Source organism: Azolla caroliniana, unplaced genomic scaffold (genome assembly GCF_043228905.1).
Source record: "Azolla caroliniana isolate FFs.n. ecotype wild unplaced genomic scaffold, voAzoCaro1.0.p SCAF_3, whole genome shotgun sequence".
NCBI classification, from domain to species: domain Eukaryota; kingdom Viridiplantae; phylum Streptophyta; class Polypodiopsida; order Salviniales; family Salviniaceae; genus Azolla; species Azolla caroliniana.
The window spans coordinates 15,156,567-15,170,761 of record NW_028230438.1 but is presented as its reverse complement, the minus strand read 5'-3'; the positions used below and the strand labels follow the sequence as shown (position 1 = coordinate 15,170,761).

At 34.3% G+C, this 14,195-nt stretch overlaps 1 protein-coding gene and 1 long non-coding RNA gene across 2 annotated transcripts; one reads left to right on the top strand and one right to left on the bottom strand.

Moving 5' to 3' along the window:
- Nucleotides 1–5,748: 5,748 nt before the first annotated feature.
- LOC147866296 (hydroxyproline O-galactosyltransferase HPGT1-like) lies at nucleotides 5,749–12,755 on the bottom strand. The gene is made up of 12 exons (XM_087316668.1): nucleotides 12,418–12,755; nucleotides 10,437–10,500; nucleotides 10,307–10,356; nucleotides 10,020–10,216; nucleotides 7,470–7,533; nucleotides 7,282–7,354; nucleotides 6,989–7,112; nucleotides 6,785–6,872; nucleotides 6,606–6,656; nucleotides 6,389–6,460; nucleotides 6,171–6,283; nucleotides 5,749–6,053 (listed from the first exon to the last, which is right to left on the bottom strand). The coding sequence occupies exons 1-12, from the start codon at nucleotides 12,528–12,530 to the stop codon at nucleotides 6,031–6,033; spliced, it is 1,032 nt and encodes a 343-aa protein (XP_087172794.1). The 5' UTR covers nucleotides 12,531–12,755; the 3' UTR covers nucleotides 5,749–6,030.
- Nucleotides 8,329–9,264, top strand: LOC147866297 (uncharacterized). The gene is made up of 2 exons (XR_015529475.1): nucleotides 8,329–8,416; nucleotides 9,228–9,264. It is a non-coding gene; the product is annotated as an uncharacterized LOC147866297 (long non-coding RNA).
- Nucleotides 12,756–14,195: the final 1,440 nt, after the last annotated feature.

Genomic DNA, 14,195 nt, shown 5'->3' with positions numbered 1-14,195 from the left:
CTTATGACCATTTCTTTTATACACAAACATCCGATTAAACAAGAAACATTGATCCAGAACCTATGTTGCAAATTGATAAAGGAACAAGATTGAAAACAGCATCATATGGTTAAAGCGATCCATTTTGCCATCTTTGGACCACAAATCCATTCCCTAAAAACATGTTCTTATGCCAGCAGCAGATAAGTGTCGTACTGTCTCTCTCTAGTTGGATGAGAGATCGTTGGATTGGAACAAATCATTACAAAAATAGTCCGAAAGATAAATGATCGATGATTTACAAGAAAAAAAACGGATCCACAACAAACCAATTGTGGAAAGATAAGCAACAATGAAACATTTATGCACGTTTTACATTTTCTGTTCTTCCATTCTCACACAATCTGATCAACCTAGGGTTCTTTAGATCAGAACAGATACATTACAACCATGTTAGGACAGATAGATGAAAAAAATGATATTCGAATACTTAGCAAAGAGAATTGATCAGGTACCATATTTGGATTGTGGAGTGAATACAATAAAAAGTTGTTAAATTGAGGTGTACAAAAGTTTTCCATTGAATTCGATCGGTAGTTGCATTTACTATATCAATCTTTTTGGGATCAGAATAGGTGTCTTATAAGTAAGTAAAAGCAAAGAAACGAATTTGATTTCCAGATGCGTAAGAATCGTGGTAAATTGTTTGCACAAGGATTCCATGGAATTGGCATAGTTCGTTGACATCAAATTTGGAAGCAGATCAATCTTCGTCTAGATACATATACATTTGCAGGAAGAAAATAAGAAGAGGACTTACCATGTAGGCAGATATGGACAGGTGTGTAGGGAGGGAGGAACAGATTGGGTGGATGAGGCTAATACATAGCCTAGCTATTTTGCGGCGCTGCAACAACAATTATGTGGTTGGAAGGGAATTAGCGGAGCAATTGTAATCATTGGCTGCCATGAAGAGAAGAAGAAGAAGAATTAGAAGCGATCAGAATGAGGGACAGGAGAGAGCTCTGTGGATCTGTGCGAAAGACGAGGAGGAGGAGATTCAATGGAATGGAATGGAAGGATCATCATCATTTCGTCTCATTCTCTGTTAAATTGGTGTTCTATAAGCGCAGACGACGACGAAGAAAGAAGAAGGTAAAAATAATAATACGAAGGAAGTAGAAACTGGGTTTGCGTTTGCGTTTGCGTTTGCGTTTGCGTTTGCGTTTTGTCTCGGGTGCAAACGTCAAACTCTCGGGCTTCGTCTGTCTGATTCTTGTTGGGTATGGCGTGAGTTCTTTTACTATGTATTATATTAATATATATGCATGCATGTATGTATGTATGTATGTATGTATGTATGTAGCTTTTGCTCTATCCAAATCAATCATGAGATTATATGTGTGCATATATATATATATATGTACTATATACATATGTACATAAAGGACGTAGATTGTGGTGCTAGAAAAGTGTAACACAACCAACATGATGTGAGAGTACTCCAGATTCCTCCGATGCTCATGTTGCATTGCGACGTTATGAGGCGAGCCTTCAAGAGAACGACGCCATTCCTTGGAAACAATCTACAATGAATGCCCAATGGAGGGGGGTAATTGATTCGAAGAGAAGAAGAAGAAGAAGAAGGGTGAAGTGAGTAAATGAAATGAATGTCCAATAGAGATTGGGCCATAGCTGAGATAGACGTATCAACTGCTTTAAAGTCCTTAATGGATTACCGTTAGGACAGGCCTATTACGAACACGACAACAACAAAAAATAAAAATGAGCTATTTAGTTGACAATTTTCAGATGCGGCAAAGAAGTTACATCCAATATGTGATTCTTAGAGATTCGTAGTATTTGTAAAATAAATCAAAAACAATTTGAATAAATATGATTTCTACCTACATTGATCAAAGTACTACGTTGTAGGAACCATGAGTACAAGTACCGTGAAGAACATTACGTGTACAACAAATCAATACATATCTAGAGGAGGCAAAATATGAGTGGTTTGTTTTCCCATGAATGCTCTCATAACAAAGAGGGAGGGAAAGAGAGGTCATTTGTTCTCATACATAGAATATACAGCTCCTTGTACGCCCTTCACAATTACACCCCACACCAATTCAAATGGTTTGCTCACCACTAGCATCATATTGGACGACGTGGATTAAGCCCTGACAATTTGCAAAGGCTATCCAATCATCTACTTAGCTTGCCCCATTGTATGAGTTAATACGAAACACACTTTGCACCCATTGTATGAGTTAGACATGAAAACCTCCATGCATTATATGTGAAAACATCCATCATGTAAGACACTTAGACAGGAAAAAAAAGTGGGAAAGAGAACGTGCATGCATTATATGTGAAAACCTCCATCATGTAAGACACTTAGACGTCAACACATATTATTGCTTGACAACTCATAAAGACCCAATTTGAAATACCACAATTTGTAGACAATTGTGTGATATTCAAGATTGTGCTTTACATAATTAAGATCATGCATTTAAATCCCAACTTTTAGGTTTGATGTTATGTTCATTATAATATGTATAAAAACTCTTCATACCTTTAGTTCCAAATCACACACAATAATGATTTGCTCCTAAAAATTTATTAGGTGACATTTTCCTCTACCATATGAGGAGTTAAGAGTCAAGACTAAAGGCATTACCATGGTCCACTTAAAATCTAGTGCTCATAAATAAGAGTGTGATACATGTATATTGAGAGAGAGAGAGAGAGAGAGAGAGAGAGACTCGAACTTTCCTTATTTGTTTTGGAACCTCTCTCAAAAGGTACCACTCTTGACCGCCTCCAATAGATCGTGACTTCTCTTAACGCAATACTAGCAAAAAAAAGTTACAAGTACACTTTTTGATACTACATTGAGCTTAAACATTTGGGACGTAACCTTAATAGCCCATTTTAAAGGATCTAAGGGTATGCTAATGGGGAAATTGATCATCCTAGGTCTTGAGTCATCCTTTAAAGGATTTGGAAAACATTGGCACTTTGGGAGCATAAGGAGTTTGGTTAAGTAAAAGGGACTACTTATCCCTAAAACATCTTTGAGATGTCCTTGAGACAGTGCTAGTGTGGCAAAGTTCTGTTGTATTTCATATCCCTGAGGTATAATGTAAGGCTATATTCAATGGTATGGAACACCCATGGGGTTTCATATGTCTCTTGTCCTCTAATCGAGAGTGATTGGTGGAAAAACGCCCTTAAAACCATATTTTATATAATTTTTATTACAAATTGCCAACCATTATTCTTTGGAAGAAGCCTACAAGTTACGACTATACATTGACCACATATAGTCATTTTCATATTGATGTAAGGCATTCAAACATGAGCCCTTTATCAATGTTGATTTTCATAAACATGAATTAGATCTCAAGGATACGAAAGAAATGTTGCATATCTCACGCATTTCTCACATCCTCATGTCTCTTAGCTTAGTCAAAAATATATACTTATGTGTCAAAACTCCAAAGTTTATCTACAAGCATGTGTGCAAATTTAGCCTTGCACTATTATGGACCTGGTGTTGTCCTAAAACATATTGCATGTTGTCTCAATCTTCTAGATGATGTTGTTGTTCATTGCGGTTTGTCTTTCCCCTTAGTCAAAAATATATACTTATGAGTCAAAACTCCTAAAACCATTTGTGCAAAATTAGCTTTGGACATGTTTTACTCCTAAAACGTATTTGTTCATTTGCATGTTGTCTCAATCCACATGATAACATATGTTTATGTTCATTATGGTTTTCATGTTAGTTATCTAAAATAACATTTTGGTTATGATAACAGAAACCATAAAAGATCTTATAACTCTGAAGAATTTATGTTTTTAAGCCTCGATTAGTTTCTCAAATTTTGAGCTCAAAATTGAATAATCAAAACTAAATGGTTGGATTATATAGTGGGTGACATCACTTGCACGAATGAACACATTCCTAAGTCTAACTTCCTTGATATCTATTTGTCATTGAAATAGTGCTATGTTTTTTTTTAAACAAGAGAATGTCATGCGTATAACCTCAATAAGCACATAGAATAATTGTGAAACCAACTATCCTAGCACTTGAGGTAACCCACTAAGGATATAATACATGGCAATTTAGAACCCAAGGATTTCCACTATATAAAGGAGGCTAGCTATCCCCTTTGACATTACCTCATAGATATGTTGCAAAACTTTGTTTGCACAACAACTTTGTTATGGGCATAACCTAAAGAAACAATACTAAAGTCTTATTTTATGGAATTTAAGGGTAGGATAACTCAGAAATTGATCATCCTAGGACTGAGGTAACCTATAAGGATATGGGACATGTGCCAATTGGATAACCCCGGGTCAACTATATAAAAAGGATTAGCTATTCCCTTCAACCTGATATCTTGTGTTGAGTGCAGATGATGATCATTGCCTTTTTATCAAGAAGGTTGATGGTAGTTTGATTACAAGATTGTTGACCTTTCTTATGTGTTTGCAACATGCTCATGTGATACAATAACACAAATGAGGTGGTTTATTTTGAGGCAAAGATACATGAAACTTTCACTATGAAGAACTCAAGAGAAGCAAAATAGATTCTTGGCCTCATAAATACTACTATGTCTAGAGTGATATCTTTTGAATATTCTCTCCATCCAGAGTACATCCTTAAGAGTTAGGAGTGCTTTTATATGTTAAAAGGCCAAATGCTAGTGAGTTAGACATCCTCTCCAAATGGAGGACATAAGTGAGACCCAGTATCCCAAATTAAATGAGGAGAAATAGGAGATGACCAAGATTCTTATGAATCAATAACAAGTATCCTCATGTGTGGAAGGTAATAACAATGCCAAATATTACATTTCTACTAGGGCCAAATTTCAACACATGAATATTGGCTTTGCATGGATGGGCTAATATGACCATTCTTGTGCTCATATTTCAATCACTTTTCAATATGCTACTTTGTTGAAACACATTTTCATACATTCAAATGTCCCTTAAACCATGAAGCACTAAATGAAGATTAAGAGTACATTTAATTAGATGATCAATTAAAGTTACAATCTATCAAGGAGTTTATTACAAAAGTTGATGGACATTAAGGTCTAATCCAAAATATTATAGCAACAAGATTAATTAGTACAAAAGAATCTCATTTAATTTGATATGATAAAAGACAATGCACGATAATTGGAATACTTGGGAAACCTACAATTGATGCAAAGTTACTCTAGTATGCTTTATCAGTAACCTATACCAAAATTACTATTGAGCTTACACAATTTGTAGTAGTGTTGTTCACAAGACCCCATTGGGTCAATTTAAGTTGCGTGAAAGATTTTCATGTTGGTCATGGAAGAAACTTAACAATGAAAGATGTAGCCCCAAATCCACATCATGATGCAAACTTGAAAAACAAGAAACATTAATGGATTCCATATAGTTCAAAATTCATGTGCACTTGTTAGGACATTTCTCATAATGTGCTCATGTGACCTACTTAATTGGTTGTTTGAGCAATGGATGTCTAAATATATGCCAAGCCTGGAAATGCATTGTGTTTTTCAAATTGTTAAAATGGCAGAACAAGATGTATCTCAACATTATTCTTCAGTTTTTCATTTATTTCTTCAAAAGGACATTGTTTTGGTTGGTAAATTTATACTATACTTCAGTTTTTCCAATGAACCCTTGCAAACACCTCTAGTCAATGCAAAAACCTCGACGAGATTAAAAGAGTCACAAGACCTCGGATCATAGGTCACTTTTCCTCTTGATTTTAGTAAAAGATACAATGCCATGGAACTTCCAAAAAAATATAATGTTTGCATTCCAAAGTGATCGTTACAATGGAAGATCATAGTGGCAAAAAACAATTTGGAGAAATGGGATAACAATGATTTTGTGTATATTTGGGAAAAATCATAAAAATTTGGGCATCAGTAGCACAAAAGTCTCGGATATATTCCCATGTGGATCATTTTAGCTTCTGAAAAAGATGTTGAATGAAAAAATTGTGTTTATGTCGCGCTAAAGCTGTGAGCATATTGCACCTGACAAAATATTGGACAAAATCAATAAAATGTGGTGCTTTTTAGTTTTTGTTTTTACATACCACGGATAATAAATGTAAATACATGTAAAGAAAAATATTGCAGGAGGGAAAAGACCTTGAATGGAGGTACTACAACAAGTCCGCCTTTCATCAATATGATGTACATCTAATCCAATTATCCACGACCCTACCGAGATATCCTCATGTGCATAGACATGCAAGAAATCTCTACGTAAAGTAAAGCATATAACTCATTAGCATAAAAAAAGGATAGTTATCGCTCATTTATCTCTGAGACAATCTATTACAAACATTTCCTTGACTTAGTATTACCTATTGACATAAATGTACTGAGCTAGTGCCCTTGACAGAATGTATAGCTGACCACCAGCATGCCGAAAATACCTAGATGTAAAATGAGAACAAGGGATTACATGATAAAGCACACAGCAAAAACATTAAACTAATATGCATGCTTGTGTGTGTATGTACACGGTTACGTTTTTTTCTTAAAGCATCTATCAAATGTGTCCACGTGGAAATAACTTACGATTTTCCATCACCAAACTTCCACCATTCTTTTTCATACCAACGCTGACCTCTGCGGGAAAGAAAACTCAACACCATGATAAAACTTTTCCACTTGTGGTTACATACTGTCATTAACATCGTATCTACATTCCATGGGAATCAGGAACGTAGAAGATTTTATTTTTCATAAACACATACTCATCTGCTATAACATCTCCAGATTTCATACATCCAGCATATACTCTTGGCTTGCCCCAATAACTTGAAAGTAGTTTTTTAAGCTCCTCTGCAAAAATGTCAATGAGCTATTAAAAAGAAGTATCAGAATCTGGTTTTTTCCCCTCTTTTATTTAAAATCATGGAATTAACTGAATTGTCGTTAAACTAAAAAAAAGGGCATACCAATGTTTACAGAAATGTCATCGTCAACCTTGATGTAAAAATCAGCATCCCACGTTGCCGCAGCTAGACTGAAAAAGTTTTTTGCTTTGTTGGCAAACTCCTCTGATCCCTCAACATGATCTTCCTATAGATAGCAAACAAACCCAAAGTTTATAACCTTCATTATATCGAAAACTCATATTCAATGTCTTCAAAAGACGAGCATGACCTTTGAGACCAAATAAACCACATCAGAGTGAGCCTGATAGGTTGTGAATAAAATAAAAATCTCTCAATTATTTTTACACACTTACAAGTATGAGAAAATCTTTAGTTTCTTGATTCTCAGAGTCAATTCGGCGATCAGAACTATCCCCTTTATTTGCACTGTATGCCAATAAAAGAAAATATAACCACCACATTATCCAGAATGTTTCTTCATGACTTACTATCCTCTGTTTGTTTCATGTCAGTTGTAAAGTAGAGTTAAGCCATAAACAACCTCCTTCCGACCACGAATCTCACAACAATTCCCTTCTCTTTCTCAAGGTTCTTCAAAGCCTCACCTTGAATAAAAATAAACAAAGAACTTGAATTTCAATCAACCATCTATGTCACTCCAAACTATAGTTGAAAAATACTTAGCATACAATACATGTAGAATATGTATGCTATGCATTCTACTCTTTTTTTTGAATACTTACAATATGTATTCTATAGATAAAATACATTAAATATATTAAATATGTAGAACATGTGTGGAATACAGTAAATACTTGTCAAACTTGAATTTCAATCAACCATCTACGTCACTCCAAACTATAGTTGAAAAATACTTAGCATACAATACATGTAGAATATGTATGCTATGCATTCTACTTTTTTTTTTGAATACTTACAATATGTATTCTATAGATAAAATCCATTAAATATATTAAATATGTAGAACATGTGTGGAATACAGTAAATACTTGTCAAATTTTGAAGTTTTTAAACGTTCCAAACAGAATCAATGTTGATAAAATTAGTAATATACAGAGTGCGAGATAGTTCAGTAATTCTACTCTAAAAAATGTTGACGGACAAGTGTGCAAGTGTATTTCAGGTCTTACAAGTTGTCTACCATTTTATAAGATTGTATTAGCTCAAATTATACAAGAATTTCATGAAATCAAGCTTGCATAAAACTATAAAAGATTATCAGGTTGTACAAGCAATTGGTGTTGTTACAAATATGAATGGTTCTTTTAAGTATACATAGAAATAATACAAGGTTATATATCTAGTAAAAAAAGTTACAAATATTTTTACAATGAAAATGCTAAGAGTAAAGTAGCACATAAGATATAATTCAGATATGCACAGAAGAAAGAATAGTTGACAAGGTACAAACGACGTGAACATAAACTTCAGGCTCTAACCTTATAAGCATGTTGCACCTATTGCTAGGTGTGAAGTCAGTCTTTGTTTGTAAGAAAAGACCGTTACAAATATGTTGGATGCTAAGATGACTAATAATAAAGAGCAATATGAAAGGATCAAGTGTTAATGGAGGAAGGAACTTGAAGGGATATAAAGTTAGAGGTATTTTTCCAAAGTAGAAAAAAGCAGAAAAGAAAGAGAAAAAAAGAAGCAGGGAAAAAGGCACAAAAAGTATGGCGTGGATATGAAGATTTAGGCAGAGAAAAAAAGCTCATAACTTCTTCAACGGGCATCCAAATTTCAAAAGAAAAGATGCATAAAAAGCTGATAAGAAGAGCTCTCCAAAAAATTCTTTTAGGACAAATTTGGGATGATTGAGGAGAAATAGTGATATAAAATCAACGGGCATCCAAATTTCAAAAGAAAAATGCATAAAAAGCTGATAAGAAGAGCTCTCCAAACAAGTCTTTTAGGACAAATTTGGGATGATGGAGGAGAAATAGTGATATAAAAAAACGTATCACATATATTTAAAAAGAAAAGAAAAGAAAAACAAGAATAATGCAACTAAAAACCTATAAATAGGAGGGTATTCTTAGCAATTGGGGCAGAAGGAAGAAGAATAAGAAGGCTAGAATAAGTGAGAGGAGTCTTAGTAGAAGAAAGAGAGAAGAAAGAAAGACTATTATCAACTAGTGTCATTGAGATTAAAGCAGTTCTTTGGGGTTGTTATTTTTAGAGTCTAAGAAGATGGTATTGTTTTTTTAATAGTATATTAAAGTATTCCTTTCTCTTCCTCTTCTCTTCTCTATCTTTTTCTATCTCTCTTAATCACTAGGGTACTCCCATTAAGAGAAAAAAAGATGCCATACCTTCATGACCAAGAAAAGATTCTCCTACATTTTAATCAATGGTCATTGGCTTTCAATAGGTAATAGAAATCCTTCAGGGTTTTTCTTCTATCCAAGATGTTCAGATACTAGTGCATATTTAGTATTTGTTTCCTACCATTAGACAAGTCATAACTTGAGTCCAGTAAATCTACTCATCTCTTCTTGGTGCATAGATTAGAGTACCGACGTTATCTACTAATAAAACTCCAATGAAATAGAGCTTTGGGGTCTACGTCACATCATTCACACATCTTTCATCTACAACTCAATATAAAACTATGCTACCATCGGGGATCCAAAATATAATTTCATAAAATAATACTTGTTTCTTTTACAAGAGCTAATGATGACTATTCACCTCATTCAATTATTTCTTACTTTAACTCAAAGACAAAATTAATTGCATATATGTCACATAATGCACATGTAAGATGTAAGAATATTCACATAATATTACGTACAATATATGTTTCAGAGGCATGGATAAGATGCAAGAATATATAATATGATATCTAATCACTTCCTGATTTACTTCGTTTGCACAAAATCATATATATATATATATATATCTGAAATGCATGTGTAAGACATGATTATTCATAATATGACATCCAGCCACTTCTTACATGGAACTTGATCAACAATTGTATGTGTTAAAGAAAGAAAGGAAATAGTACTAAATGGCATATTTTACCCAATTTAAGTAGCAAAAGCAATGAGTTATGAAGACCAAAAACCTGTTGGCATCCACTTCTTTCGGATTGAATCTCGCTTTAGGCGGTTCCCAAACTCTGTGTTTATACCAATAACAACAAGAAGTGGGCTCCTCGATGTACTATTAGCATTGCCTAAGTTTACCCATTTCCGAGTGAATCCTTGACTTTTTGCAGAAGCTAATTCCATCTCCATTTCGTTCAATCTTCTCTCAGCATCTCTATAATATCAGGACCATGTATTAGCATTTTCTAGCAGTATGTTGCACCCAGACGCAAAAATTATTCGCAAAATAAACAAGAGATATTACTTGCAGCCCAGAATCTGGAGTTTATCCTCTACTGTTACTGGCTTATTTACCTGAAATAAGATAATGCAGGATGATAAGCATAAGGAGAAGGAGAAAATGAATTAAGGAAATACTCCACAAGGGCATATACCATTCCATTGCTTTTGTCCACCATACTCATCAAAATGACTCTCTTTTGTGAATCCTGCCATAACCTGCAATCCAAAAATGAACTGCTCATTGACAAATTGGTAAGCTAAGTCTTTAGTGGTAATAGTGGATTTCGTTTGAATGAATCTAGCCATTTTATTAATCTATCAACAACCACGCAAATGGCATCATGGCCTTTTTGAGTGCGTGGTAAACTAATAGTGAAATTCATTGGTATACTCTCCCACTTGTTGAAACTCTTTTAAGAGTGAGTCAATCACTTATTGTTCATAATATGTTAATTGTTCCCCACCACTTGATATTATTATTATATATTTGAAGATTAAAGTCAAGGAAGAAACAATATATTGTAGAACAACAGGCATTGGAAAAAAGAACCGCCCATAACTAACCATGACCTAACATGCATAACAATCCATTGACCCAACTAAAGCTACATAAGTGTAAACATTGAAATGGAATGGAAATTTTTTTGAGTATTTCACAATATGGTTTCAAACTTTTTTATTGGTGAATTCTTGATTTTAATATTTAAACTAAAAAATGTGATGCTTTAGTTAGTCTTTTAGGTTAAATGTTTTTATTTAAAATCATGGTTTCCAAATTGAGAGAGAGAGAGATTGTCAAACATACATATAGAGAGAGACTGTCCCACAGACAATGACACATATAATAGAGCATGCAACTAGCCACAAACGAAGGAGGAGGAAAAGGAAGTAAAAACAAAAAGAAGAAGAAGAGAATTTAGGAGGGAGGAAGAGCTTAAAGAGGGTATGTTTTCTCTTGTCACCTACATCAATTGACATCATAAACAATACATTTTTCTGTATTATAATAAACTCATTTGATGTAAGCGCAAGGGGGTGTATTTTTTGTTTCTCTTTTTAGTTAAGGCAATCTCTCTTACTCAATGCATAATGTGTTTAAAATATGTGGCTGATTGATAGGATTTTCCTATTTTAATTTATGAATACAAAAAATGCATTCTTGAGAGTTTGATATTGTTATCATTTGGGTTGCAGTAAAATGATTAGCACTGTGTCCAAAACCCTAAACCCTAATTATGCTTCTATGCCTAATCAATATATATGGAATGATGGGAATGGGTTTGGATTATGTATAAATCCGAAACCCTACACTAAACTCTAAACTAGACCTTAAGATTTAAACCATAATAATGCTTTGCTTCTTCAAATCCTAAACCCTGCATGGAGTTGTTACTGGATGAATTAATAGTATTCAGTAATTGAATGAATAGCTACCTGTACAAACTAGAGTGGCATGAATCGGATATCAGTATATCGAAAAATTGTAATTAAGCACTAAGTTAATTCTAAACTGGGATTAAGTAATCTAAAGCATAATGGGAGTGAAAAAAATGGCTGTGCCTAAACTCTAAACCCCACTTTCTGAAAACCCTAAAATCTAAACCATCTGCCCTAAACTCTATTAATTTTTACTGGTTAAATACATACAATAGTTTCTCTAAAAAATCCTTTATATTAAACAATGATCAATAAACCCTAAACAATAAATTCAAAACCCTAATTATGTTTATGCCTCTTCAAATATACCTATTGAATGATGGAAATGAGTTTTCATTATGTCTAAATTTTAAACCCTAATTGCGTTCTTTCCTTCATATATACATAGATTTGACATTATGTCTAAACCCTAAATCCATATTTATGATTTTACATCTTCAAGACATGAATGAAAATGGGATTTTGCACTATCTATGAATAAACTCTGAATCCTACATCCTAAATCGAGACTCTTGAGATCTAAATCATATATCCTAAAACCTAGGATGATGGAAATAGGAGCGCTCAAGTCAGAATTCCTAATTATGTGTGTTTCCTCTTCAAAATATATACATGGATTTCGCGTTATTTCGAAACCGCAAATCCTGATCCCTATTTATGCTTATAGACACAGAATGATGGAAGCGGCCACTTTACCTTCCAGCAACATAGAAGCAAGCAAGGAATGAGACCATGAACATGATGAAAGTAGTAAATCCAGACGAGTTAGCCCGACCTTTCATAGTGCTTGATCCACCTGATGATCTCATCGAAGCAGAGAGAATTTATGAGAATGGACGAGCATGCCCTTACAAAGAAGAAGACACAAACGTATGGGATTCTATGCTAGATCTGTCAAAGAGAATGGTTTGTCAGCTAATATAGGAACGATCAGATGAGCTCCTGATCTGACAGTGAAACCCTAATTTTATCACCCATCTTCTGAAGAGGAGGAGGATAACGGCGATGGCGGTGGCGGGGAAGGGAGGGAGGACAGTGACTACTCAGTCAAGAAATTTGTATCAACTCTCTCTCTCTCTCTCTCTCTCTCTCTCTCTCTCTCTCTGCTCTTCTTGCTTTTGTGCATATTTGTTTGGTGAATGTATGAGTACATATGTATAAATAATGAAAATGCATTGTGTGTGTGTGTAGCAAAGGGCCTTCCGATTTGTTTTGTTTGTATTTTGCATTTGTCCACGTGCGTGAGAAGATCAAGCTATTTTAGTGGCAGATCGATCGGACATAACGTTGCCCCCCCCCCGTTGGTGCATAGCTAGGTAAACGAGGAGGCCCAATAGCTTGCCCACTCTGTTTTGCACCTATCGAGACTCTAAGACATTGTTTGTGGCATTGCCCTCAAGCTCAAAGGATCTGGGACAGGGTCACTCGCCTCTTAGCGGCCATCTTGTGTAGTCTTTCTTTAAAAATCTCTCCTACCAATGGAAAAGTAGATCCTTTTTTTGAAAAAAAAACACTCCTACAATGTAGTGCGTGTGTCTAGTGTCTATTGCCCATACACTACATTAAGTAAGTAGTATTGTATCTACATTGTATTGATCCTATACATTTTGTGTTGTCCCACTATTTTATTTTTTGTATATTGTGTTGCATTGTATTGGTATCGTATTGTTCATATAATGTATTAGGATTGTATTCGTCCTGTAAACAACATCGCAGATAGAAAAGCTACCACATTGTCATTGCATTTGTATTCGTTCCCTATAGATATAAAATCTACAAGATGGTCATTATATTGTATTATACAAGACCATATGACCATCTTGTGTTGTATGTTCGTATTGCAAGATATATTAATATGATTTGTTCATTGATGTGTGTGTGTGTGTTTGACATTGGTCGGTTGCGCGATGAGGATCAAGTAGAGTAGCATGTATAACAATTTCAATATCAACAGTTTATCACTTTTCATACTTTTGTGCATGCATATTTTAGCGTCTCTTTACTCTAGAACGATTATATAAAGGAGGATTGATCATTGCCTGGGCCTCTTTTCCACGCTTGTTGTTTTTTAGGTTGTAGCATATATAAGGCAATGTATTAAAATGTGTCTCAAACTCCATGCAATTCTCAAATTTTGATAAAAATATTGACCATAACTTAGGATAAATTATTCGTGTATGTATAAATAATATTAGGGTAATTCTCTCCTCCTCTCTCTTTTGAGAGTTGATCACGGATATTTGGATATTGGAAAACCCTAGAGTAGCTCCAAATTTTTCCTTTTATACCAACAAATGTGACAAAATACAAAATTGGTTAGAAAGAGCGAACTTGTTGAATCTTTTAATGAAATATTTTGTTATTAGTAAAAATGGATTTATGAAGAGAACCAAATGCAATCACACTTCATGTTTCTCAATAATCCCAGCTAATGAGGATAAGGGCCACACACATTCAAGTCAAAGATGAATTAA